We start from the raw sequence: 27,970 nt of genomic DNA, 5'->3' as shown, positions 1-27,970 counted from the left end.
GGTTAAAGTGCACTAATAATCACTATTTTAAAACAAATGAAGCATAAAAACACAAATCTTGCTATTTTTTCATCATAGATTTGCATAGACCACAACTGCCCCCCTCCAATCTAAAAAAATGTAGAAACTAAAATTTATAGACGACATAGTTTAGTTCTCCAACATTTTTGGTAATATTGTAGAAAAAGCCAAAATCCACTGCATTCAGCATAAGATGCAGCAAATCCATCAAAAAAATAAAACATGTCCTAAATTACTATGAAAACTCATCCTGCCAGATCTGCAGTTAAGACAGTTAAAGAAACAAGATTAAAAACCTTTACATTATTCTGGAATCCCATTAATTTCATTGGGATTTCATTGGAACTAAGAATTGAGAACTTATTACTATTATTTCCAAGTTATATAGCTAGTATTCCAGAACATTATAGCTCAGTCTCTTACCCTACTTGAAACCTTCTAAATGTGTTAGAAATATAATTCCAGTAGCTCCCAGAAAGCTCCATATTGGATGATCATTTCTACTAAAAACAAACTTTCCTAAGTTAATGGATAATGATACAAAAGCATATGTTTAGAAATAAAGGACATGCAACACTAGAGTATACAAATAGAACAGCCATTTAAACTTGAAAAAAAGAAAGATAAGATAGACACCAAGATGAATAACTCCATCATTTAATGTTATTATAGTTACAACAGAATGTCTAGTAATCAGTAGTTTTTCTTGTTATAGCTTTCTCACTTAATGAACACATTAATATAGTAAATCACTATAAATTACTTTTGCCCACCTATCTATTTAAATAGGACAATAAAGGAACATTGACTGCTACTTTTCAAACTATGATTATTGAATCAGAGTTTGATTTCTGAAAGGATATGCATCTACGGATAAGGCAGTTACAACATAATTTTAATTTGTGTGTCCAGTTCATGCCATAGGTCTTAAAAGAGATCTGCACTAAATGGAACAGATTCATCTTCTTAATTCTATTTTGTATCATACACACTTCAGTGGACAATAAATTCCTATTTGTGCAATCTAACTTCACAGTATTTCTTCAAAAATCTGAGAGGGAAATGACAGAAAAAAGAAATACAGAAAAAGAAGCTAATAAAAGGAGAATTAAATAGATACAGTGCTGCTTATATTCTATAAATCCACATAATCACACCGAACATGATAATTAGACATGGATAAACTTAGGAATCTTCCATGGATCTCAGAAAGACTCCAATATCTGGTCTGGAAATTAAAGTAAATGAGAAAATATGTGCAAACAGATTCTCAGAAAATCTTTAAACTCTTGACAAATTACAGTATTATTTAATATATAAATTCAATCAAGAGAAGAGGTATATGCTGATATCTTCAGACTGCCCATACTAGTGAGAAGTGCTTTCAATGCAACTGTACATGAAGGAGATGCAGTGAGTAGCATAGGAGGTAGGATATGCTCGTAGATGACTAACATGATCAGAATGCACAAAGTCGACAGTCTTAACAAGGACCCGATGCTGTCGTCGAGCCTGGATCATGTCCTCAATGTCACTTGCTAGGATGACAGAATCAGCTTTGGAATAGAAATAGAGCTCAGGCCATTTAGAAGGTTGGTTCAACATTGCTTCATAATGGCTCTCATGTATAAAGCGGGTCACAGGATACAATACAATCCGCAATATCACTACCAGCATTGCAAATGACAGTAGAATAAAGTACTTTATACACACATTGTATGATGCTAAGACAACTGAGAGAGCACGAACTGCACCCCTCAAGTTCTTCCTGCCAGGTGCACTATCAAAAATAGTTCCCACTACCCTCAGATGCTGGAACTGTTGTCGAGTGTGAAGAAGTTCCACAATGTAACGATAGAGCATGAACCCGCCATTGCTGAAGACATGAAAGAATAGAGGCTTCGTCTCCACTTCGTAATCAGAAAGGAGCTCCAACAGCTTTGTAGCCAGAGTCTGCATGGATTTTATACCAAAGGATTCTGCAAAGAACACAAGTCTCCATGGAGCTGTATACCGGATCACTACACATCCCTATGAGGAATACACGACAAAATGTGTCAAAAGGACTCATATTTAGTAGAATTAAGTATTAGTCTTTTCAGTGTCAGTAATTCAAGCAAATGGTCATAGTTATAGCTTAATCTATCGCTGTGCTGTTAACATAGTATACAACCATTCAGATAGCACAGGATCGAAATCAGGGCTGAAATGCTCCCGGATTGTGCGATCCGATAGTGATCATGGCCGGTAGTTCAGTGATCCGGTAGTGATGGCAGAGCAAAGCTCCGCCCACCCACCCGGGTATCATTACTTCCTGGTTTTAACCAGGAAGTAATGTGTTTTTTACCTTCTGTGCATGCGCAGGTTTTGCACATGCATAAGTCTGTGCACAAATGTGATGCGCTTGCTTGCTTCTCTCGTGCACACGCAGGGTGCGTGCACTTTTGAACCAGTAAGGAAGGTAAGTAGATTTCACCCCTAATCGAAATGTTAAACCAGGACTGGGAAATGCAAGTTATTCTTCATCTCGGATACACAAGTTAACTAGGTTGTCTTGAACTAGTCAATCTTTCTCATCCCCTCTTCCCTCACAGAAAAATAAGATGAAGAATTCTGTATATGCTGCTTTGAGCTACTGAATAAAATGCAGGATATACACTTACCTATGATGGTGATAAAAAGATGACAGCTCCTCTTGGTTATGCCTGCAGTCACAGGATCAAAATTTGGGCACAGAGGTGCTTCAACTCCCCCCAGCATCTCTCCCCAGGTTAAATTCCATCTTAGATTTTTTTTTCTTTTTACATAGAATTTTCATGAAGAAACTGATTTCTCATTTGATACTTTAAAAATTCTGAATAGGTCTTTTGTGGGAAAAGTTAAGATCCTATTCCTGTTTTGTTTTTTTTTGTTGGAAGAAATATCCATCTGGGTTCATTGCCAAGTGGGGACAAAGACACTGGAAACATGGAGGCTGCTTGGAAAGATGGTTTAATGGTGGTCAGGATCACATGGCTTGAGTTCCTGAACAGAAAAAGGGCTGAGATCCTGTGTGCTCCCTGGTTTTATGCTTTTTTCTGAGCTTTGAACTTTCTGGGGCACAGGAAGAGTATCCTGATTGGTTGTCAGACTCCCAGGTGGTCTAGGGGTCTTAGCTAACATTGTAGGTTGTCCCTCAAGCTTGCCTGAGCCTTGCCATGTGGTGAGTTTCTGTTCTATTGTGTTGCAAATGATGGTCCATTGAGGAAGGTGGGGGGATTGAGTGAGCTTGGCTGAAGCTTTAATGGCCCATTGACAAAGGTGGGGGGGGTGGCAGGAAGTTGCAGGGAGCTGCTTTGTCTTTAAAACATGTTTCTCCATTTCTCATCCAGGGAAATATATTCTGCCTTTTAAATATTTTCTAAAATATTTCATTCTTCTAGGAGGGGGGTGGGTGCTAAATTCCTACAATCCCTACTTTTTTCCCCCCCCCAAAACGTGAGTTTTGAAACATGCTCTTGGCAAAAAATTAAAATTGATCAAATCAGGGAGGCTTGATTGGTGCTTTTAATTTTTCTGATGCAAAGGAAGCCATTGATAGAAACAACAGAAAAAAAGATTCCTTCAATGGCTCCCAAAAGCTTTCAACCATGAAGGTCTAGCAGCCAGGGGAAAAGTTCTGGTAAGAATTTTACAGTATCCAATTTTCTATGCCAATTAATTTCAGCTATTAGATATCACTTTCTGGGAGCTTCCAGTCAGGTTTCAAGCAAGCACACATCCCAAAATTTTCACAGCCATGGTTTTCCTTTAAATTACAGGCTGCCCATTTCCAAGGGTTGGTTACTGAACCTGCCCTAGCTCTTACTTTAGTGCATCCAAGATTTATTTATTTGGTCCAAATTGAGGTTAATCAGTGTGCAATCCAGGCTTTTTCCTTTCTTTCTTTTTTTTTTTGCTTGGAAAGATGGTTTAATGGTGGTCAGGATCACATGGCTTGAGTTCCTGAACAGAAAAGGGCTGAGATCCTGTGCGCTCCCTGGCTTTATGCTTTTTCTGAGCTTTGAATTTCCTGGGGCACAAGAAGAGTACCCTGATTGGCTGTCAGACTCCCAGGGGGTGGGGGTCTTAGCTAGCCTTGCTGGCTGATGTAATCTTCCCAGGTGCCATGTGGTGAGTTTCAGTTGCTAGATGGGTTCTATTATGATGCAGATGATGATGGCCCATTAACAAAGGTGGGGAGAATGAGTTTCTACCTCTGACCTATTGACAAAGGTGGGGGGGAATGAGTGAGCTTGGCTGAGGCTTTAATGGCCCATTGACAAAGGTGGGGGGTGGCAGGAATTTGCTTTGACTTTAAAACATGTTTCTCCATTTCTCATCCAGGGAAATATATTCTGCCTTTTAAGTATTTTCTAAAATATTTCATTCTTCTAGGAGGGAGGTGGGTGCTAAATTCCTACATTTTGATTTCTGAATCAGCCAAAAGAATGGTTCTTTCATTTACAAATAGCAGTTGTAAGGTGAATTTATGTAAGGGGGGGCGGGGGGAATAATATTCACCTTCTGTTGATAGATGGCGCTGTATTTGTCTAGGTACCTGTCCTTGCAGCCGGCCCATCCAAGCATTATCACCACCACCGGAGGATTGATTTTCTCTCCTTTTTCCAAAGAAGTTTCTGAAAATGAATATAAAAATAAAATCTGCCTCTTGACAAAAGTAATCATAGCGCTATGATTCTAAAAAAAAGGGTGCATGTCAATATCGGTGGCCCGAAAAGCCTCGTAGTTGTATTGTCCTCCCCACCCCCACCCCCACCCCCATAAGGTCATTACACCCAAAGGTTTAAAGCTGGGGTCTCCAACCTTGGTCCCTTTAAGACTTGTGGACTTCAACTCCCAAAGTTCCTCAGCCAGCCTCTGGGAGTTGAAGTCCACAAGTCTTAAAGGGACCAAGGTTGGAGACCCCTGCTTTAAAACACCTGAGCGCCGGTGAGGCCATTTCTCCTCAGCCATTTCTCTGCCAGGCAACTCCTTCCACTTCATTCAACTCACCCGCACTTCGTTTCAAGGGAAAATCCACCTCGCAGCCCAACTCCCTCGCTCGCCTCCCCATTGCCGCGCCGGCGTTCGCAACCGCCGCTTTCCGTCTTATTCCTCCTCGCTCACTTTCCACCTTTCTCCCCCCCCACCCACGCCAACCGGAAATGCCCGACTTTTTGTCCACCCGCACAGGAAAGATGGCCGAGCGCGCGCGCGTGCGTGCGGCCGCGCGACAATTCTAACCGCGCTCTCCCTTAGCAACTTAGCGGCCCTAGCAACCGAGTCCCCAGCTCCGCCCCGCGGGAGGAGAAGAGCCGCTCGGATCCTCTGCTGTTGAGTCGAAGGACACCCCGACCGGAAAAAAAAGTGCGGAGCGGAGTTTATTTTTAAGCCGGGGACGCGACGCGTGGTACTGGAAACTTTATCTGAGGAAAAGCGACAATCATTGAAAATAGGGATTCTCAAAAGCGGAGACCGGAAAGGGAGGGAGGGGCGGGCGGGCCGGCTGGGGAACATTGGGTAAGTGTCAGTTAGTAGCCTGAAGCCGAGCGAGCTTTGGGGGCTTTTTAGGCCAGCGGTCTCCAACCTGGGCAGCTTTCAGCCTGGCGGACTTCAACTCCCAGAATTCCCCAGCCAGCTTTGCTGGCTGGGGGATTCTGGGAGTTGAAGTCCGCCAGGCTGAAAGTTGCCCAGGTTGGAGACCTCTGTTTTAGGCGGCCCCTAAGCAATGGAAGTTTTTAAGCTTCGGTTATATTTTTTGTACTTCACGGCTGGTCTCTGAGAAAGAAACATAGGAAGAGGAGGCAAAACCGAACTAAAATGGCAAGCGTTTGTCCGTTGAAAACGAGGTTTTGTGTTTTATACACAAACACAGACAGAGTAGGGTTTGTTGTAACAGATTAACAGAGTTGGAAGGGATCTTGTACTGTAGGTCATCTAATCCAGGGGTCTCCAACCTTGGCAACTTTTAAGACTTGTAGACTTCAACTCTGGGAGTTGAAGTCCACAAGTCTTAAAAGTTGCCAAGGTTGGAGACCCCTGATCTAGTCCAATCCCCTGACCAAGCAGGAAACCCTACAGTACACCATCTCTGACAAATGGCAGTCCAATTTCTTCTTAAAAGAAGAGTAGGGTACTGTGACCCTAACAACTGCATGGTGGAATAATTCTCACCACAGACCTGAAAGCAACAAGGGTTTTACTGTTGGAGGGCTGGGGTCAGTTTTCAGCCCAAGGTTTTGCAAAAACCCACCTGGGAATATTGTTAGGGTTTTTTTCTTATCCTACAAGAAAACCAGCTAAGTGATAAATAGCACCAAGACAACTTTAACTCAAAATGCTAAAAGGGCTGCTCTTGTTTTGACATTCAGGAAAGGTTTTCGGGAAATTTCAGAGCTGCAGAACACTGAGAAGTCAATAAATTAATAAATAAAAAAGTCCAGGCAGAAGGCACCAGTAAAGTACTTACATAGGTAGTCCTCAATTTACGACCAAAATTTATGACCAAAATTTATGTTGCTAAGTGTGACAATAATTTATTGAGTTTTGCCCCATTTTATAACTTTTCTTCCCACATTTGTTAAGTGAATCATTGCTGTTGTTAAACTAGTAATACAGTTGTTAAGTGAACCTGATTCCCCTATTGACTTTGCTTGTCAAAAGGTTTTAAAAGGGTGATCACATGACCCCAGGACCCTGCAACTGTCGTAAATGTGAGTCAGTTATCAAGCATCTGAATGCAAATCACATGGCCATGGGGATGCTGCATTGGTCATAAGTGTGAAAAACAGGTATAAGTCACATTTTTCAGTCACTAAGTGAACTGTTGTAAGTCGAGGACTACCTTTATATTGTTTCCAGGAAAATATATCTATGAAGCCACAAGCTGTTTGCTGCTGCTGTTGTTTTCTGTTAACAAGTGGAGTTTCTAGCTATTGCTCTAATTGAGCAGTCCAGTATACAGATTAGTAAAGTTAAATCTAAATTGCTCTTTTTTGCTGGTAGTACTCAGCTATTTCTAAGGATGTATTGTGCTGTAATCCTTGCCCTCTGGGCTCAATTATCTAAAATGTTTTTGCATTGTCAAGTCTTAAGTCAACTTGAACAAATAAGACCTGAAGCAGCCAATTAGTTTTCAAAGAATAAATTTCATTAAAAGAAATGTGTGGTTGCCAACAGTATTTAATGCTGTTGCATATTATGAGTTTAAAAAGCTAAAACAGAAATGCTTGTTTCATATTATGCATAATTAAAATAAATGCATATATTTGGAATAGCTATTTCTTACAAAACATTAAAATGAGATGAATTTTATCCAGAATATCATAACAGAATAATAGAGTTGGAGGGGACCTTGGAGATCTTCTAGCCCAATCCTCTGCTCAAGCAGAAAACCCTATACTATTTCATACTAGTGGCTGTCCAGTGACTGCTTAAAATTTTTCACATTTGTTGCAAATGTTATTTCAATCTCAGCCTTAACTTTCCTGATTGCAAGTTTGGTCTATTTACTGGTATTCCGCTTTAGTTATATGTCCTCTTTCCATTTTTTGAACTTGTCCTTTTTGTCCTTCAGTTTATCAGAGAGATGTTTGTGCAACCAAACCAGTTCTTGGATTTCTTGTTTTTCTTTTTCAGTGGTATTGTATAAATTTCAAATTGTTTGATCCCATTAAACCATTTAAACATCTAGCAAAATAGAATAGAATAGAATAGAATAGAATAGAATAGAATTTTTATTGGCCAAGTGTGATTGGACACACAAGGAATTTGTCTTGGTGCATATGCTCTCAGTGTACATAAAAGAAAAGTTACGTTCATCAAGGTACAACATTTATAACACAATTGATGGTCAATATATCAATATAAATCATAAGGATTGCCAGCAACAAAGTTACAGTCATACAGTGTTTACTTGGACAAAATAAGAACACAACCATGAATAAATATACCATGGATAGATCAATTAATACAATGTGCTAAACAGTTTTGTATAATATCTTACGCAGTTGAATCATTTGGTGTGGTTGCCAGAAATTAATAATCAAGAAAAGATGACAAACAAAAGGATACTGATCACCAACTGAAGGTGATATTTTGGAGGGGTTTTTTTGCTTTTAAGAGTTATATAATACTTCCAATTTTCAAGTCTAATTATGGGATTAATGGAAAGATTACTTGATTCTTTTAACCAATTTAATACTTCAGTAAGACAAAGATATCTCAAGTTTCAGCTGAATACAAAAAAGCAATGAGCATGTTAATTGCCATGTGGAATAAATAGGCAGCCTCCAGGAAACAATATATTATATTATATACATATACGTATACGTACTACTTGGAGAATTATACAGAAAAGTTTGAAAAAGGGATCTGAATTCAGATTATAGTCCAGAAATATGTAGAAGTATAGTTCCAAAATGCTATTTATCTAAAAATAAATAGTAAATGTGCTATGAAAAGAGAATTGTATAAGAAAATAGCCTACAGTACTGCTATCTTACTCTGGATATAATCTCCATATCTCATTTCTTGTTAGCTAAATTAGAAAATGTAGTTAATGGAGGAATTTAAGAAATAGGGTAACATTTTATTAAATTTGCTAGAGCTGTTTCTGGGAAGACAGCCTAATTAAAATTAATAGAATTGCTGGTTTCTATTTCCTAAGGTTCTCAAATTATGACTGTTAAGTTAAGATGAACAATATATTTTTCAGCTAGTTGGATGTCATTAAAAGAACAAAATCTAGTAACAAGAAAATGGACCCTAGCACTTAAAAAGTCTAGCTGGCTGATACCGTCTGACATATGTAATAATTAACCAATTTAACCTATTGGCTTGAAGTTCCCAAAGGCTAAAATTGTCATACTGAATTTATGATTATTTGCTCATTTTGTTCAGAATATACTATTTCTCATCATTTGGTTTCCTATTCACAGCGTGGATGAAATCCAGTATAGAATCAGGAGAAATCTATCTTGTGTAAAGGGACTTTATTTACCCATTATTTCTTTTCTTTCATTATTAAATTATTCTATTGCCTCTCCAAACTGTTCCTTCACTAACTGTCTGAAGGCGTGAAAGTTGCAAGATAGAAAGGAATTAAATTCCCCTTTCCAATATCTTAGTGGAAGAAGTGGAAGTTGTACTCTAACTACATATTATTAGGTAGTATTAATTATTATCAATAATAATGCAGTCTTAAATTGACACTTTCGGAACTCTTATAAATATATATGATATATTTATTTCAATTTGAAGTGGATTTCTTTAGCATAGATTCTATACCTAGTTTTTTTTAATCTGCTGATTGTTTATCCATATGTTGAATAACTTTATTCTCTTTTTTTAAATAGTGACAGAACTCTTTGTTTACAAGAAAAAAGGGAAATCCGATTTTATGAATGTGGGCTTGTTTTAGGTTTTAAAGTTCTTAGTAACTTTGAGGACATACAGTAGATATACCACACTGAGCTATAAATTAAATAAGGACAGCTCAATAAAATTTATATTTTTTTAAAATGCAAATATTAGTTATAAGTAACAGTTCAGAATTTTTCTATAAATGAAATAATTGAGACATGACCTTTACATTTTGTTCTCTTGTCAGCATGAATATTAGTTATGGCTAATGCATTTTCAGTCATAACTCTTTGAAAAAACTGATTTATTTTGAACTTTTTAGACAGACAGACAGACAGATAGATAGATAGATGATAGATAGATAGATAGATAGATAGATAGATAGATAGATAGATAGATAGATAGATAGATAGAAAGGTAGGTATTCTGCCATAGACAAAAGCTCCTACAGATCAGTTTCCTAATTTTGTAATAGATTTCTGTGCTTTTGAAGATTTTATAAATTATTTACATAGGTTTAATGTTGCCCGAATTATAGTTTTTTCCTAACTGTTAATACCAACATTCTTGGGTAAAAATCAAATGTGAGTTTTTGTTCCATGTGTAGAACATAAATACATGTTCTTATTAAATATGCATTTATTATCAAGCTGCAAGGTTTGAAAATATGTTTTAGTTTGAATGGGATTGAAAAAATGTTGCAAATTTATGAAAATATTAAGATAAAAAGAAAACATGAAGAAACCAGAGCTGTGAATAATCTTTAGTAAAGGAAATTAGTGGAGATATAATGATATTACTACTAAAATGGCTGTGTAGGGAGTTTGCTTTGGATCTATTTTAATTAATCATTCTGAATCACTTCACCAAGTTTGCCAACTTCTTGAATCAGGCTATTAGCTAGTAAATCTAAAACTATGTAATTGAAAGTTGGCTTGGATTCTGGTCTTGAAATATTTCTGTTATATATCAGAAAGAACAATAGGTAGTTTTCATTCCCATTCAAAATCCTGAACCGGAGATTCATCCAAATAATTTGTTGGATTTTTAAGACCATTTGGGAAAATGTCAAAATTGAGATAATATATTCAGAAGTTGTGAATGCTCCAACACTGGAAATTTTTAAGAAAATGTTGGATAACCATCTGACTGAGATGGTGTAGGGTTTCCTGCCTGGGCAGGGGGTTGGACTAGAAGGCCTCCAAGGTCCCTTCCAACTCTGATGTTATGTTATGTTATGTTATATTGGCTACAATTAAGTTATAATTAATATTCTTCAGTGGGCAGATTGGTATAAAATAACCAATAACCTTTATAAAATAAACTTTCAAGATTTATTGTTTCTTTGAGTCAGATTTTTCTGTACTCATTATATAAAAATGTCTATTTAGGGTTCAATATAATTAAAGTTACACTTTTCTCTTTGATTGATACATACTAATTTTATTATTTATATTTTTTGTATTGATGTATGTAACAGTAACAGAGTTGGAAGAGACCTTGGAGGTCATCTAGTCCAACCTCCTGCTTACACAAATCTGTACTAGGGATTCAAACCACCGAACTGCCGTCCCTTCTGATTGAGAAGCTCATTGTCTTACCACTGAGCCACCTAGTCAGGCTTAAGTATGTGTGTGTATAAGCACATGCTTCAGTGGCATGATTTTTGAAACACCTAAGAAAGTGGCTGAGACCTATCTTAACTAAAAAGCCTTGGGAAAATAGATTGAAAGAAATGCTTTTGCTGCAGTAGAAAGGGTTTACATATTTGGAATAAAGTTATCAAATATTAAAATGTATGAGCAAATTCTTTCAAAAATATGAAAGTGTGTAATTATTTTTGAAAGCTATTATATGATGAAACGTAGAAAGGACCTCTTGTCTCTGTAAGTGATCAAACTAGATAGAATCTCTGAGCATTTTCTGAGGTTGCAAATAGTAATCTAATAAAGTCTTAATCTCTCTTTTTCATTTTCTCACTAGAAAAACTATACCGGATATGACTTCTATAAAGGAGCAAGCAGCAATCAGTAGATTAATAACTTTCCTACAAGAATGGGATAGTGCTGGCAAAGTTACTCGAAAACAAATTCTTGAAAATTTCATTCTTGCTAACCAAGGCAAGACTGGTCCAGAACTTGAGATAGAATTCTCTCAAGGAGCCAGTTTGTTTCTAGCACGAATAACTGCCTGGCTCCGGCTAACGTATCCATTTGGAGAATTGATGGTCAGGTAGAACAACAAGAAAATATTGTGAAACAATGTTGTAATTACCAGGATGGGCTATATATTTAATTACCCCAGAAGCACAGTTTTGAAAGTTGTAGTCTCAGATAAAGAAATAAATTTCTGAAAGGGTATTCACTTTTTTTATTCTTTCATGACAAAATAACTTGTTACGCCCATACACAAAATTTTTGTAAATGGCTTTAAAAAGAACAAAGAGGATAAGGAAAAAATAAATTCAGCTAAGGTTTATTCAGCAGAATATATTAAAATAAAAGCCTTAACTAAGTCATAATAGCTATATGTACGGAACATGCCTGGAAAAACAGTTAAAATCAATTGGCATCTTTCTTTCAGCTGCAAGTGGGTGAGTAAATGTACCATTTTCAGGAGTTGGAGGAAACTTACAATTTTTAGTCTTTGTTGTTGAAAGAAGGAATGTTCTTTATCTTCTCCTTGTGCTATCAAAGGATATACAAGTAGTTATGAGCCCAAAATTTCTGTTGCTAAGCAAAATAGTTGTAAACTGAATTTTGCCCCATTTTATGACACTTCTTGCCACAATTGTTAAGTGAATCAGTGCAGTTGTTAAATTAGTAGCATAGCTGTTAAGTGAATGAGGCTTCCCCATTGACTTTGCTTGCTAGAAGAGTGAAAAGGTGATCACATGATCATGGGACATTTGCAACCATAAATACATGCAATGCAAAGTGTCCAAATTTTGATCATATGACCATGGGAATGCTGCAATGGTCATCAGTGTGAACAATGGTCATACGTCATTTTTTCAGTGCTGTTGTAACTTCAAATGGTCACCAAATGAATGGTTCTAAGTTGAGGACTATCTGTATAGGAAGTTCTGTTGGTTATGCTTGTGCATTTTCTTGTTTGATGAATTTCTGTTTTCTGCACTTTGCTTTCTGAAGACATTTACCAGTACTTATTTACAAGTTCTTGAAAATAAAATATGGTTACTGTTTTAAATATTCGTTGGTGGCATCATGGATATACTGCCTAAATAGTAGCCTATCCCAGATTGGTGAAATGTTATATAATTCTTTATGATACATTTGCAGATTTTATCACATTTGAAATTATGCAGTATAACTGCATACCAAGGATAGAAGCAATTCCCTTGAAAGCATTTTGATGAAATCTGAACCACTATCCCTTTCAGTTTGTCTGAATGGGATGCAAATTGCTGCATGTTAAATGGAAATTGAAAGTTCTAATTTTCTGTGATAAAAGCATTGCTAACTTGTATGTCATCACAAAAAAGAGAAACATTGAGAATGGTGACAGTTTACTGAGAAGGCATCAACAGCATCTCTGGGAGTAAGTGAAGTAGTGTTAAATAGTATTCTTTATACACACATGCACACACACACACATATACAGAATTGCCATAAAGCATTTTGTTTTGTTCTTTAAATTTTTGCAGCCAGAGGTATATTCTTGAATTCCTGGAAATTGGTGGTATCCTCACATTATTGGAAATACTTGGGCTGAAACAACTGAAAGAGGAAGATAAAATGGAGTCTGTAAAACTTCTTCAGTTAGTGGCAAAATCTGGCAGGAAATTCAAAGAGCTTATTTGTGAAAGCTATGGTAGGCTTATTTCAACATCTGTTGTTTAAGAAAAGCAGTTTGAGGTATCAGGATAATTATTTTCTCACACTGAACTTCATTGAAAAAAAAGAATTGCTTCCCTTCTGTAATTCAGCAGAATGATAAATCATTTCAGTGATCCAATTTACATTAATTTTAAAACACTGGAAGTTTTTGATCTTCATAAGAATGTTTTCCTTCAATAAGGTATTATGCCTTTTTTTAATTGCAGTATGTTAGAGCCATGCATAGAGTTAATTGAAGCATAATTCCCTTTTTAAATTGCTGCAAATTGTTAACTTTCTGAAATTCCCTTTGAGCATTCCAATTACTAGAATATGAAAAGTTAATTCCATTATCATATATCTTTAGATCTCTATACAGTATCTATGATCAGTATCTATAGTATGTCTATATCTTATATAATGTATAATTATTTAATGCTTATGCTTATATATATTGTGTGACAAAATAAATAAATAAAATAAATAAATAAATATCTTTCCTATATCCTATAAGAGCTGCGGTGGTGCAGTGGTTAGAGTGCAGTACTGCAGGCTACTTCTGCTGATAGTTGGCTGCCTGCAATTTGGCAGCTCGAATCTCACCAGGCTCAAGGTTGATTCAGCCTTCCATCCTTCTGAGGTGGGGTAAAATGAGGACCCAGATTGTTGGGGGCAAAATACTGACCCTGTAAACCGCTTAGAGTGGGCTGTAAAGCACTGTAAAGTGGTATATGAATCTAAGTGCTATTGCTACTGCTCACTCTCTATATCATCCATTCTGTTTATTCTTTTCTCTAAAATATGGATACATAACATGTAGAGACCAGATGCTGAATCACAAATTCCCACAGTCCCAGCCAGTACAACCAATTATGAGGATGCTGGAAGATGTAATTTAGTAACAGTTGGCATCTATCCGTAAGGACCCCAGTTAGCTTTGTATAAAACAAATAGGGGTGCTATTCAACAGGTTCTGGAGAACTGGTAGGGGAAATTTTGGGTAGTTCGGAAAACCAGCAAATACCACCTCTGACTGGTCTCAGAGTAGGGTGGGAATGGAGATTTTGCAATATCCTTCCCCGAGGAGTAGGGAGGGAATGGGGATTTTGTAGTATCTTTTCCCTGCCATGCCCACCAAGCCACACCCACAGAACCCATTAGTAAAAAAAATTGAATTCCACCATTGAAAACAAACACACAAGCGTTTGTGAAACTGAGATGTAATCCCAACGGAATTAGTTGAATTAACTTTGCATAAGGATTGTAGGCTTTAACTAGCACAGTTTCAGAAAATGGCCTACTTAAAAAGCCAGATATTGCAAGAAACAGTTCCTTGCTTCCAAAACAGCATATACTGAATATAGTCTGTAGTGTTTAGAACAAATTTGATATTTTAAAAACTGAAAAAGTATTCGATCAATCATCATTAGGATTGTAGAATTAAGTCATTGTCAAAAACTATTTAATGAGAGCATTTTATGAAGCTCATTTAGGATTATGGGAGGGGAGAGGCTTGATTCCTTTTTCTCCACTAATCATCACTAATCACCAAATCATCTGCATTCCATAGGTGTTGATATTTCCATTTTAGAAACGTAAAATCTATTATTTACACATTTCATGTTATGCTGAGTTTGTCTCTCATCTGAATTGAATTCTGACCTTTATGCATTACTTTATGGTATTTTGTAACTACCGGTAGCAAAAAGAAAACCTGCTCAAAGTGTAGTAGAAAAGAAAGCATTATCGATAATATTGTGCTAGTGTCAAATCCTACATTGCCACGTAGACTTTGGACCTGCAGCATTAAATCCAATGTCAGAAAAGAATTTTGACCAGTTGTCCAACTAAGTCATTCAACTCTTCCAATCAATTTTTCAAATGTAATTATTGCAGTTCTTCATAGCTTGGGACTCCTAAATCAGGGGTCTCCAACCTTGTTCCTTTAAGACTTGTGGACTTCAAAGCTGGCTGAGGAACTCTGGGAGTTGAAGTCCACAAGTCTTAAAGGGACCCCCGCTCTATAGTCTAGTTTTGGTTGTTTTTATTGATTAATTGATATTGCTTATGAGTTCAAAGGGACTCAATATTGGCAGCTTTTTCTTAACCTACTTGTTCAGGAAGCTTTTTCCTACAACAGGTGTGAGATCAATTGCTGAATTTTTTGCCACTTCCAAGTCAGAAGCGACACAAGAGCAAGTGCAGATTCTTCTGGATACATTAGGACATGGCAACCCCAAATATCAAAATCAGGTGTATAAAGGACTGATTGCTCTTTTAAAGTGCACTTCTCCCAAAGCCCAGCAGCTGTCACTACAAACACTCAGGATGATACAGGTCAGCCAAATAAATGGGAAGTGGGAAGGTATTTGTATGCAACCTCAATTTTATGGATTGTATAGAATTTTATTTCCTTTAAAAAAATCAGTTGATAGATTTGCTAATGCAGTGACCAACAGTAACAGTGTAACTGTCAAGACATTTGCTCATAACTTAGAATGAAATAGAAAGCTTTTTATAGCTACACTGTGAGTTACACTGCACTTCTTTGCAACATGACACTTCCATTATTTTAGGCATGATTTTAGAATAAGTTTTAATTTTAGCATTGTCACAGTGTTACAGCATTCTTTTTTTGAACTGGAGGTGTATTTTGCAATGTGAGGATGGCACACCCTCTGAGACGGAAAGAAGACTGGAGACTTTTATGCTTTTTTTACTATTTACAGTGAGGCTGTTTAAAGCAGATATTTATAACAGGTATAAACAACATATTTGGATCTCAGGCTTCTCCTAAATCTTCCCTCGAGAGATTATCCCCTGCTAGTTCTCCTGCTTTGCCTCTGTTTTACTCATCTTCCTTCCTCATTTCTGGGTTTACCAAGAGGAAATGAGAAAAAAGGAACCGGCTGTAATTATTTACTGTAATATGCTTCACACCGTTGACTTTTCTCCTGGATCTGCTCAGCAACGGCTTATTAGGGGAATTAGGGAAACAATCTCTAATCAGAGTCTTCTCCCAGTTATTCCCCAGGTACCAGGGCTTCACCAGCGATGATAATTCCCTCCATTCTGTCTTGAGTTTTGGGTACTGATATCTTCTCCATATTCTCTTCTTCCAGGAAAGTCAGCCATAGATTTTTTCTTCTCCCTTCTCAACCAGAAACCGACCATTGCTTTGCACACTCATTTAACCTCACTTTCCAGCCTTTCTCTCCAGCCACTCTGTTTTGCACAGACCTTCTCTCTCCTCTCATTTTTTCCTTCTCTCTTTTTTTTTAGTCAGACCAGTAGCATGGTCACCAGCAACTAAAGAGATGGGTGCACCCCCAGGGCTCTAGTTCCCTGCACCTGTATGCAGGCTGGACCAATAAGATGCTGTTTCCACATCTGCATCTTCTAGCCACAATGAATTTATTATGCATAAATTTTAGTAAAACAGAATTTTTCCCCTGATGTCTAAAATGTCATCAAATTGGTAATCATGTAAGATAAATCATGGAAGGGGTGGGGGCTAATCTCAGAAAGAAAATGCAATACAAAAATGCAAGCTATGATGTAGGAACATCTGTAGGGCAGTTAAAAACATTCAAGTGATGGCCAGAACTCCACGATGGTGGCCATCATCTTGACTTTTTGATTTACCCCAACCCGGATATGCCCTTTGTCTAAGTCTAACTCTTACAGTGCCTGGTTAGCAGTGTTGCCTACGGATAGTCCTCAACTTATGACCAAAATTTCTGTTGCTAAGCAAGACAGCTGTTAAGTAAGTTTTACCCCATTTTACGACCTTTCTTGCCACAGTTGTTAAGTGAATGACTGCAGTTGTTAAGTTAGTAACATAAATGTCAAGTGAATCTAGCTTCGCCACTGACTTGTCAAAAGGTTGCAAAAGGTGATCACATGACCCTGGGACATTGCAACCTTCATGAATACATGCCAGTTGCCAAGGTCACAGAAGGTGATCACATGACCATGGAAATGCTACAAAGATTGTAAGTGTGTAAAACAGTCATAAAGTCACTTTTTTCCAGTGCTGTTGTAACTTCGAATGGCCCCTAAACGAATTGTTGTAAGTCGAGGACTACTTGCACATTTAGGCTTTTGCACAATTCTCATAGTCTGTATTATATTGTAATTCCTTCTGACCTTAATGTTTTTCATTTCTCCCATTTTTGCTTTGGGGTGCATATGTTTTGTGCGAATATACACAGAAACACATACATGCCCACATATGTCCTACCTATCAATTTAGGGAAATAATATATATTTCCAACAAAATGAGTCTGAAAGTCTGCTTTAATAAATGTTCATTTTTAAGTCTTTGTACAACTATTTATTTATGCTGTACCACCTGAATATATCTCCCTCTCTGAAACCCAAATTGAATGGAATTGGTTTTCCTATCTGAAACAAATCTTGTCTAATAAAAATAATTAGGGCCTCTGACTTGTCATATCAATACATCCTTGAGGGATTGACATGTGATTTGCTAGTGAAAAATAATTATATTATTTGAAACAGAGATGACAGTAAAATCCTTTTGCTAAATGCTATCTCAATATCTTTATCAGCAAAAATGTGACAATTAACAGAACTAATGCCAGGAAGTTGTCAGCTCCTCAACCAAGATTTGCCTTTCACATCCTTAGTAAAATTAATTTTAAGAAATCATGGGTTCAAATAGCTACTCAAATAATAACCACTGGACGTTCTTTAGCCAGCTACTATTTTTCACCTGAAGAATGACATAACTTTAATAATGATAAAATGTAACTGTGCCTTCTGGCAACTTGCAGCATTATGAGGGCACTCCATATCTGGGAAAATTTGACTTTATTGTTCTATTGGACATGTGAAATATTTTAAAACCAGGCCATTGCGCATAATTTTCTTGAAATTTATGCTCTGCTTTAATACCTACTTAAGAGTTCTTTGCCAGAGGTATTTATTTCTCAGGCATATTTCTTAAATATGCTTAATTTTGAAAGTACTTTATATGCATGCTTTTAATGATATATGTGCCTGCAAAGGTAACTTCAGTGAGTGGTACCCATTTGCCATTATACATTTACATATGATTTGAATATTTATTATGTATTTATTAATTAAATTTATATAGCCCTTCCATTTCATGAAAAGTGACACATGGTGATGTACAATAGGTGGTAAAAAAGAATACATAGATATATAAAAACAGACATTTAAAATAGAAAAATCAGCATTAAAATAGAGATGATTAAAACTAAAAATATATACGACACCATTACTGTTTTGTCTCCCTTGCAGTTTACCTTGTGTCATCTCCTGATTTGTTTTATTTTTTTGCTTTGTGGTACTGGTTATGTTATGTTTTGGCATTCTTTATGCTACCCAGACTCACAAATGATAAATAAAATAAATAAATAAAATTAACACTAAAAGCAAGTTCAGAATTGTTCAAGGCAAATAGGTAATCTGTGGCAGAAAGGAATTCAGCTTTGTTGGTCAAAGGGGTATCTATTGGAACATGCTAAATCTAAATATTTATATGCTTCTGACATGTATTTTCCAAATTAATTGGGCACATGCTCTCTGAGGTATATGGGCAGTTCAAAAATATGAAAAATAATTAAATAAATAAGAATTTTTTTTGGGAGCATTCTAAGATGGATATATTATTTCAGAGAATCCAATTTGGGAAATAATGCTCCCCTGTTTCTTCTTTAATTTGCCAGTCAATTGTGGGGAAAGCCCATCTGAGCATTGTTGATTCTGTGCTGAGTGTGCTTCGCTCTCTGAATTTCGAGGTACAGTATGAAGGTAAAACTATGCTTTTTTTCATCTCTTCAACTGTTATATTAAGGAAAATATGTTTACTGAAAATTGAAAATCAGAGTTTAAATGAAATAATGAGTAATTCTAACATTTCTAAAGCAGGGGTGATGAGAAGGGAACTGTCTTGAAAACTAAGATTATATGTAAAACAAATGTTACATGCAATATGAAGTCTCATATAAATAACCATCACATTTTCCTTACCTGAGTCATTTCAGAAATTTTGCCTATACCACCCATTATAGTAGTTAACCTTGTTGTCAAGGAAGTCAACCCATGTATGCATTGATTATGTTTGTCTGGTTTTATTGAATAGGTGGCAACAAAGCCAAGAGATCTATGAGACTAATAGGAATAGAATAGAATAGAATAGAATAGAATAGAATTTTATTGGCCAAGTGTGATTGGACACACAAGGAATTTGTCTTGGTGCATATGCTCTCAGTGTACATAAAAGAAAAGATACGTTCATCAAGGTACAACATTTACAACACAATTGATGATCAATATATCAATATAAATAGGAAATAAACAAAATGACTGCCTTCATAGGAAAATAAATATTTTTATGTTACTAATCAGTATTTTTAAATTTTAATTGTTTAAATAAATTTCTTAAACTTATGACATTTTACAAATTCACTATCAAAGTTATCTTGTTACACATCATATTATTTTCACATATCCAGTGAGTTGAGAGAGTAAGACTATCTTTTATAAAACGAATACAATCCCTCTGTAGATAATAAGAAATAAGAATATCTTATTTCTTCAACTTATGAAAACATCCAATACTTTTTGTAGTAGAGTCATATATTCACCAATAGTGAAAGATTGTTCTCTTCTCTTTATAAGCCCTCTAACATTTTGTTGCATAATTATGAAATAATAACCAGTGCTATCAGTACAAAATCTTCCAATATAATTCCTGCATAGAAGCTGTCAGAAATTTCCCTGAACTCTGCAGCACTTGTCATTCGTTATCCAGGTATTTTCCCAGCTAATTTCTCATGATTCTTTCAAACTTAGGAAAGGATTTCCTGTATCTGTTTCCTGTATTTACACGTACATTTTGGAGGTCAATTTAGTATCAATTTCTCAAAATTTATTAATAGACAGTTGTAAATTATGTTATTCTCTCTTAATTTTATATAGTTTTTAATTTGTATTCTATGTATTGTGTTTTTTATTGGCTGTGAACCGCCCTGAGTCCTTCGGGAGAAGGGCGGTATACAAATATAATAAATAAATAAATAAATAAATAAATAATTATATAAGTATGAGTTTATTTGAATCTATAAGAACTACAATATTTCACATCTTAATTGGAGTTTTACCACTTGTTTATTCTACATTAAGAGATTTTATTTAAAAATTCTTATGTATATTTCCTTACCTTTCCACATTTTCCATTAGTCCTACTCTATATTGATCTTAAAAGCTGAGATATATCATCAGGAGTATAAAAGGGGATGCATCCTCTATGAGTGCTGTATAGTCTTCCTCTGGATCTGGATAATAATGTGGTAGTAGTAGTTTATTGATTGATTAATCTTGCAACCTTATCAATAAAATAAAATAAAATAATAAAATAAAATAGAAACCCTGGTAAATCATTGACATAGAAATTAAAAAACACTGGGATTAGAACACCAACCCTATCTGGGGTAATAACATATAAATTCATTATTTATTTTTACTACAAATAGATTTCCTTGATTCTTTTATATTTTCAGTTTTCAACCACTGTTTTGCTTTATATTTCAAAATGAAAGGAATTGTATTACTAGCTGTGCAGCTTGATAGTATTATTTTAGACTTTCTCTCTTAATTATATTTTTAAAAAAGACAATTATTTATACTGTGCTGATTTCTCTAGTAAAAGGGGTCAGAACACAAAACACACCGTAAGGGCATGTCCAATTATTGGGTGGAAATTCATGGCTGAATGTTCATGTCATAATGATCTTCCTACTGAGATGAATTTTAGACTATAACACACTTCCATTAAACACAACAAAAATGATCTATAATATGTTTTAATGAGTTTGTTTTAAAAGGACTTGTTCTCTTTAAGGGATAAAATAGAAAATCTAAAGATAAATTGCATCATAATTGTTTTACCCAGGACATGAAAAAAACTGAGGCTGTATTGTATAAGAACAGTGGTGTCAAATTGGTGGCTGGATGTGTCACGTGTAGGCCACACCACCCCAGCTCCGCAAAGGGGAAAAAACATTGCAAAACGTCACATGATGGCAACGTGATGCTGAGAGTTTGACACCAGTGGTGGGTTGCTATTGTTTTGCCCCAGATCGGGCAAACCAGTGGCTGCGGTGGGAGGCTTCACCCACCCGCCCGGAGGCTTCTGCACGTGCCCACAAGCAAACCAGTAGCGATGGGTTTTGAAATCTGCCCCTTTTTGACACCCATGTATAAGAGATACTATCTAATTAAAACTAGCTTTTGGCAAAATAGGAATTTTGATACCTTCCTTCTTGTAGCTATTCAACTGATCAAGGACCTTATGGCCTATGATGTGCGACCAGCTCTGCTAAAAGGCTTGGTTACATTACTAAAGCCATCAAGGCAGGAGACAGCCAAGATGCAAGCAAGAATCCTGGAAGGTAATATTGTGGAACAGTGGTATTTGAATTTGTCTGTATGGAAGATGGTTCCTACTTTTATACAGGTGGTCCTCGACTTAACAACAGTATTTAGTATAATGGCACTGACAAAAAGTGACTTGTGACCATTTTTCACACTAACAGCCATTGCAGCAGCATCATGGTTTTCTGATCAAAATTCAGATGCTTGACAACTGTCTCATATTTATGATGGTTGCAGTATCCCAGGGTCATGTGATCAGCTTTTGTGAGCTTCTAATAAACAAAGTAGATGGGGAAACCAGGTTCACTTAACAACTGTGTTACTCGTCTAACTGCAGTGGTTCACTTAACTGTGGCAAGAAAGGTCATAAAATGGGGCAAAATTCACTAACAAATTTCTCAACAACATAAATTTTGGGCTGTTGTGGTCATAAGTCAAGGACTACCTACAGTTATATCTGTATTTGCATGAGGAGATGGAAAAATTGCTATCAGAGGGAGCAACATGTAATATATGTTATCTAACTAAATCCATACCTTTTACCATTGATCCATCAGATTCCAAATTTCAGAAACTTGAGCCTGCGGTTCTAAGGAGGTAGATCCCATTATAAAACTTCACCATTGATTGTAGTTGCATATGCTGGGAATGCTGGGCAGAGGACTGTGTTATTCAAAAGAAAACATACACCAACATTGCTGAAAAGTCAAAAAATCAAAGTCCCTGCCCTTTACTACTGAAATGAAAAATAGCTATACAAGTCAAATACTGCTGCTGTTTAAAAGTTGGACAATTTGGAAATGTTTTTTCTTGGGAAATCTGATTAAGAATGTTCTACCTGGCTCCTACTCAAATCAAAAACAAAACTTTGGGAAAGCTATGAGGTACTGTATCTGATTTCTATATTGTATCATCTGTTCAGAAGCAGGCTCTTTGCACCTGATAGAATCCTTGCCAGCATATGTTCAGCAAGCTGCAGCAGCCAAAACCATTGGGTAAGAAATTTTTAGTTACTGCAACTAGCTGTCTAAACATTTTAAACAGCTCCTCCTCCAGCAGAAGGGGTACAAGGAACCACCAGGTCCAAGGGTAAACCAGAACAAGTAAGATACAGACTCCCTTCAGATAACTTTTAAAGAAAAAAATTAGTTGTTTTGACAAACATTTTACATGTATTCCTGCTTGGTATAATGGAGACGACCATTGTTTCTATTGTCTTCTTCTTGGGCCATATATGTCATCAGACATTGACAATCATGTTGGCAATCCTATTTTGTCAACAGCCGCATGAAAAAGTGCTGCTGAGTTTTGTCCAAACCAGTCCCTTAGATTTTGAAGCCATGATGTTCTTCTTCTGCCTGGATCTCGTTTACCTTCAATCTTTCCCTGGAAAGGATTGTTTATTGTTTCTATAATGTTTTATAATTAAGACTTTTATCACAATTACAAAGGAAAGGGAAAAGAAGCAAATACTGTTTAATGGGATATATTTAAATCTTTGCAACTTTCCATTTATAAAATGCTATTGTAATAGAGAAGATAAAAGGGTAGTTCTGAAGGAGGGGATAATTAAATAATTGAAATAATTAAGACATACTTTTTTAGACATTATACCGATCCAAATTAATAATGAAAGCTCAGTAGTCATTTACAAGGATCAGAGTAATTGTAATATTATATATGGCAGTTTTATTGAATAGGGACAGTATTACTGAGTCCTTATTTATTTTGTCTAGAGCTCTGTTGGTATCTTGATCTTAATGTCCATATTGACATCTGATTAACATCGCAATATGGACAGTATTACCACGTATTTATTACAGTGTTCTTGTACACAGACAGTATTACTGAGTAGTTTGGAGCTTTATTGGTATCCTTAAGAAGGCATATTTAATTGTTTTAGACTATCATCTTTGAAATGCAAAGTGGTTATTTAAATACGTGATTTAGGTGTTACTAAATTTGCAAATTTAAATTATGCAATAATTGCATATTTAAATTATGCAATATGCCATATAATACATTTTTTATAGTGGAGTACACAATGTTTGTCGGCTCAAGGGCCATATCAGGTTTTGCTGCACTCCCAAGTGGAGGGGGACCACTTTTTTTACTATTTTTTAAAAATAATTTTACTATTTTTACAGATAAATGGTAGTAGCAAAATCAGGTGCAATCACTGCTTTTTACTTCATCAGAATAGGATGCAATGATATTTAAACTATGCTGTTGTTGCTGTTATTATTCCATCTTTTTTTTTTAACTGGTTACAGTATTGTTATTTTTGGTGCTGCTGTTGTTACTGGGGAAAGAGCAAATGGAATATTACCAAAGAAGATCCGGTGTATTTATTTATTTAGTGTTCTGTGAGATTTGTGTAGATTTAAGGGGCAAAACAGATTTTGTAGAAACCCCAAGCAGCCCTTTGCTCTTTAAACACCCATTCAAAAAGAAAGAGAAAAAAAATATTTCCATCTCACTTGTTCTGAGCACAGCAAAAATGAGTGCTGGGGGTAGAAGGCCCCCTGTAGCCTGCACTATTTGAACTATTACTTCATAAAAAATACTTCAGTGTTGAACTGAAACACCAGCCATGCATTCAGACCTTACAAAACCGGTCTGTTAGTATTTTAGTTGTAAACTCTTCAATATTCCCCTCCCAGAATTCTGGCCCAGGAATCTAGAGAAGTGGCTGAGGAGCTGATCGTCTTGAATGTGGTACATGGTCTTATGTGTGCCATGGGCAACAAGGATCACACTAATGGTCAAAGACAAGCTAGCATCACATTAGCGGCAAGTACCATTTGGAACTAGGGGGTAACTGGATGCAGCTTATTCTTGTCATTTCTGTAACTGAAATTGAGTTTGCATTTACAATTAGGATTATGGTAGTTGAACTCAATAGAAGCAAGATCAAGCTATGGCCAAAGTACAAAATGGACAAGGAGGGAACATGTTAGTAGAAAAGGGATTGCTTCCATATTTAAGTAAAGCTGGCAGAATGTGGCAGCTAGTGATAGTAAAGCTCCCCTCATCTCCCTCCACTCTAGCACAAGCACAGGAAGAAAAAACCAAATACCAACTAAATCTGCCTAAGGATTCTTATATAGGGTTTTATATTTTAATTAAGCAAATAATTTGAAAGTGATTTCAACAGTGATTTAGTACAAGCGAAGCATCCTTGAAGAGAAACATCTGCCACTACCTAGGATTGAACTCTCAACCTACTCAGAAAGTTGAGAGTTCAATCCTAGATAGTGGCAGATGTTTCTCTGCTAGGGCACAAAGAAAAATTGTCTGCTTGCAAACACCGTGTGGTGTAAAGAAGGACATCCAGCCAGTAAATGCTCAGCTCCATCAAGTCACCCTGACTCTTCCCCAAAGAAAGGAATTACAAGGTCATAAAAGAGAAGTTTTTTTAAAAGCATTCTTTCCTTGGAGTAGTAGTTAGTGTTTCAAATGCTACTGCTTGTCTACAAAAGCACACTTGGCAACAGACACAGCAAAAAGGGTTGCCAGTGGATATACATAGAGATGCAGAAAATCAGTTAGCTTTCCAGATGTCACAGCTTTATCACTTCAAGCAGGGAGGTGCTTTGGAAAACACTTTGTAAATGTTTCAAATGTTTGCAAAATTGTGATGCTTTTTCCTATAGCTGAACTGATGTTTCCTTGTAGTATTTTGTACAGATGTTTATAGTGATTGAGAACTATGTTCGGAGGGCCATGGGAGAAACATTGTTCGAGCTATTCATGGTATGTATTTTCAGTCCTGTATATCAGGCTTGCCTGATGGATTTTCAATTTTAAGTACAAAGTTTTATATTTTAAGGGCAGGATTAAAGATTAACATCAATATGTATTTTTAAAACATATTTCAATAGCTGCTAAGTACTGTATCTCACTGATGGAAAACAGACTAAAGAAATACTACTACAAAAAAAAATATCAGAATATCAGCATTTAATAAAATCCAGATATTATATATAACTTTAAAATAATTACACTAATTTCGCTAAAAATGTTTTTGTTGTTCCTATTGGTACAGTGGAAATAGCTTGATATTCATATATAAAATTAATTATTCCACTATTAACAAATATAGTAATATTTAAAGTCTACATTGCAGGGGAATGTACATTCAGAGAAATTTGTATTATTTATTTGTATTAACAGCATTTTCAAAGGGAACTGACTGCTTAAAAGGGTAAAGGACACATCTGTAAACCTATAGACTATAACACCTGTGCATAATTGTGCCATATTAAGTAAGCCTTGTCATTTTATAATCATTTCCAAAAAATTCCCTATAGAATGGTGAGCATCCAGAGACAAGACCTTCTGGATTACTACCAATTATGCATGAATACAACACATAGCATGCCGTAGATTGAGCTCAAAAGACAAGTTAATTATCTAGAGATTACTGAAATCTGCCATTGCCAGGACCAAGAGTGGAAATATTTTGCCCCTCAGATGTTGTAGTTCCCAGCAGCCATAAAGATAGATTTAATTGGACTTAAAATAAAGGCTAGTAATGATTGCAAAATTGGCTAAGCGATTTACATTTCTCAGTATTCTTCTGGTGTGAGGAATATAATTGAAAGGTGACGAGAGACTGAGTGGGCACATGAAAAACAGATTTTTTTTCCTACTTCATTAGTCACAGTTGGCATATCCAATGTGATCAAAAGACCTGAGGCCATCAAACCCCCAATTTAAGGACCAGGACATTAATCTGATTCACATATGCATGTTCATGTCTAATTAAACTGCAGCATAATAATTACAGTAAGACCTATGTTAACTTTCCATTGTAAATGTTTCATATGCTTGCCCATGTATCAAAGTGAAATCAATTGATGCACTTGTATGAACTTGCCCTTTGTTTCCAATAATTTGTGCTATAAACAATCATCGTGGGATTTGAGTTAGGAAGGTGTGTAGAGAATTGAGTTTGAATGTTTTTGCGACAGGCAGACACAAGAGTCATTCGTGATCTCCATGTTTTCAAATTAAAATGAACATTTTTCTTTTCTCAGCAAGATGCCGCAAATTTGTACTTGAATATGGACGCTGTACAGGCTGATATCCTGGCTACCAATATAGTCAATATTCCAGCAGATTGTTTGGCTAAAGAAAACACTTCTTTAACAGGTATGCTTTTTCAGTCATGGGGAAAAGTCTACAACAAGAAACATATATACAGAATTGTATATACAATTTACGGAATTGTAAATTCTCCATTGGTGCAGAATTAGAAAAGCATTTAACACATAATTTACAGCTAAATTCAGAAACTGCTTAGATTAATCGAGCAATATATAGAACCCAATATTTTTATATGTTTTTGTGTGCGAATTTGTGTATATAAAACCTGTGGAAGGAAATATCAGTTGATGACCCAAAATGGATAAAATCATATCTCCATGATGTAACTTTATTGTAAAATAAAATGGTCTATAGTCATTTATTTAATTTCTGCAGCACCAATCTTGTGATCTGAACTGAACCATCTTCATGTGTATATATAGGTATGCATATACATACATGATTAAAATTAGTTCAGTGCTTCAGTACTGTGTTTCCCCGAAAATAAGACCCTGTCTTATATTTTTTTTGAAGCTCTTGGCCTTATTGCCATGCACTCAAAAGCCCAATTAGGCTTATTATCAGGGGATGTCTTATTTTCGGGAAAACAGGGTAATAGATTCAAGACTAAATTGATTTTTTTTTGGACTGAAATTATTTTTTTCCCCAACCTAGAGACAGAATCAAGCCCTGAAGAAGAATGGCACTCTGAAGACAGTGAAGTACATTTTGAGCCACTTGCTTAATTTCATTTAAGTATTAGGTTTATTGTTGATTTTAATCTTCTCCCCATTTTTCTGCACCCTTTGCACAAAGTACCTTTTTCAAAATCTTTTCATGCATCCCTGTGAAGAAAGCATGAAGGGCTATCTAACTGCAGGACAAACTGTGGCATTTGCAACATTGGAACAAGTGATTTCTATTTTTATTGACTAGTTTTTTTATCTGTTGTGGTACACAGATTGTACCAAACTACAACTCCCAAAATCTCGCAACAAGTAGCAACGTTCAATACCACCGAAGATAAAGCTCAGGAAACTTTAAGGAACAAAATGGCTTTTACCATTGGATAATTTTTGGCCCGTTTCATAGCCCAACCCTAATTCATATCATTATGAATTATGTGGAACAGCTACATAATGTACAACTAACCTACACTCTAAAAGAGGAAACATATGCTAAATAAAATTGCATTGAGTTGTTGAATT

General features: G+C 36.0%; 2 protein-coding genes and 1 long non-coding RNA gene across 6 annotated transcripts; 1 reads left to right on the top strand and 2 right to left on the bottom strand.

Moving 5' to 3' along the window:
- Window positions 1-335: 335 nt before the first annotated feature.
- On the bottom strand, window positions 336-5,189 carry TMEM53 (transmembrane protein 53). Of its 2 annotated transcripts, none has more exons than XM_058177045.1 (3): window positions 5,056-5,189; window positions 4,601-4,679; window positions 336-2,052 (listed from the first exon to the last, which is right to left on the bottom strand). In XM_058177045.1, exons 2-3 carry the CDS (start codon window positions 4,619-4,621, stop codon window positions 1,390-1,392), a joined length of 684 nt encoding a protein of 227 aa, XP_058033028.1. In that variant the 5' UTR covers window positions 4,622-4,679; window positions 5,056-5,189; the 3' UTR covers window positions 336-1,389. The 2 variants fall into 2 exon arrangements, with proteins under 2 accessions (XP_058033028.1, XP_058033027.1); XM_058177044.1 differs by having other exon boundaries at window positions 339-2,052; window positions 4,564-4,679; window positions 5,056-5,183.
- Window positions 5,190-5,258: 69 nt separating this feature from the next.
- ARMH1 (armadillo like helical domain containing 1) lies at window positions 5,259-27,970 on the top strand. 3 transcript variants are annotated; one of them, XM_058177541.1, is made up of 11 exons: window positions 5,259-5,452; window positions 11,389-11,610; window positions 11,930-11,998; window positions 13,073-13,239; window positions 15,385-15,581; window positions 18,962-19,046; window positions 21,566-21,688; window positions 22,594-22,666; window positions 24,335-24,464; window positions 25,350-25,427; window positions 26,714-27,970. In XM_058177541.1, exons 2-11 carry the CDS (start codon window positions 11,405-11,407, stop codon window positions 26,930-26,932), a joined length of 1,347 nt encoding a protein of 448 aa, XP_058033524.1. In that variant the 5' UTR covers window positions 5,259-5,452; window positions 11,389-11,404; the 3' UTR covers window positions 26,933-27,970. The 3 variants fall into 3 exon arrangements, with proteins under 3 accessions (XP_058033524.1, XP_058033525.1, XP_058033526.1); XM_058177542.1 differs by lacking the exon at window positions 5,259-5,452 and having other exon boundaries at window positions 8,161-11,610; window positions 26,714-26,828; window positions 27,438-27,970; XM_058177543.1 differs by lacking the exons at window positions 5,259-5,452; window positions 11,930-11,998; window positions 13,073-13,239 and having other exon boundaries at window positions 8,161-11,610; window positions 15,365-15,581.
- On the bottom strand, window positions 11,647-22,717 carry LOC131195547 (uncharacterized). Its single transcript, XR_009154478.1, has 3 exons — window positions 22,208-22,717; window positions 20,458-20,622; window positions 11,647-13,145 (listed from the first exon to the last, which is right to left on the bottom strand). It is a non-coding gene; the product is annotated as an uncharacterized LOC131195547 (long non-coding RNA).

This window comes from Ahaetulla prasina, chromosome 3, assembly GCF_028640845.1.
Source record: "Ahaetulla prasina isolate Xishuangbanna chromosome 3, ASM2864084v1, whole genome shotgun sequence".
NCBI lineage: Eukaryota > Metazoa > Chordata > Lepidosauria > Squamata > Colubridae > Ahaetulla > Ahaetulla prasina.
This window is presented reverse-complemented; position numbering and strand designations above follow the sequence as displayed.

What these genes read in the sequence shown, in the direction of transcription:
- TMEM53 (XM_058177044.1), bottom strand. Translation starts at nt 5,116, where the DNA reads ATGGGGAGGCGAGCGAGGGAGTTGGGCTGCGAGGTGGATTTTCCCTTG. An exon ending in TCCCTTGAAACGAAGTGCGG is followed by an intron (nt 4,680 to 5,055) that starts GTGAGTTGAATG and finishes ATTCATTTTCAG; the next exon opens with AAACTTCTTTGGAAAAAGGA. An exon ending in GCGCCATCTATCAACAGAAG is followed by an intron (nt 2,053 to 4,563) that starts GTGAATATTATT and finishes TATTCCTCATAG; the next exon opens with GGATGTGTAGTGATCCGGTA.
- ARMH1 (XM_058177541.1), top strand. Translation starts at nt 11,405, where the DNA reads ATGACTTCTATAAAGGAGCAAGCAGCAATCAGTAGATTAATAACTTTC. An exon ending in ACTGCCTGGCTCCGGCTAAC is followed by an intron (nt 11,611 to 11,929) that starts GTATCCATTTGG and finishes AAGTCATAATAG; the next exon opens with CTATATGTACGGAACATGCC. An exon ending in GCAAGCAAGAATCCTGGAAG is followed by an intron (nt 21,689 to 22,593) that starts GTAATATTGTGG and finishes TCATCTGTTCAG; the next exon opens with AAGCAGGCTCTTTGCACCTG.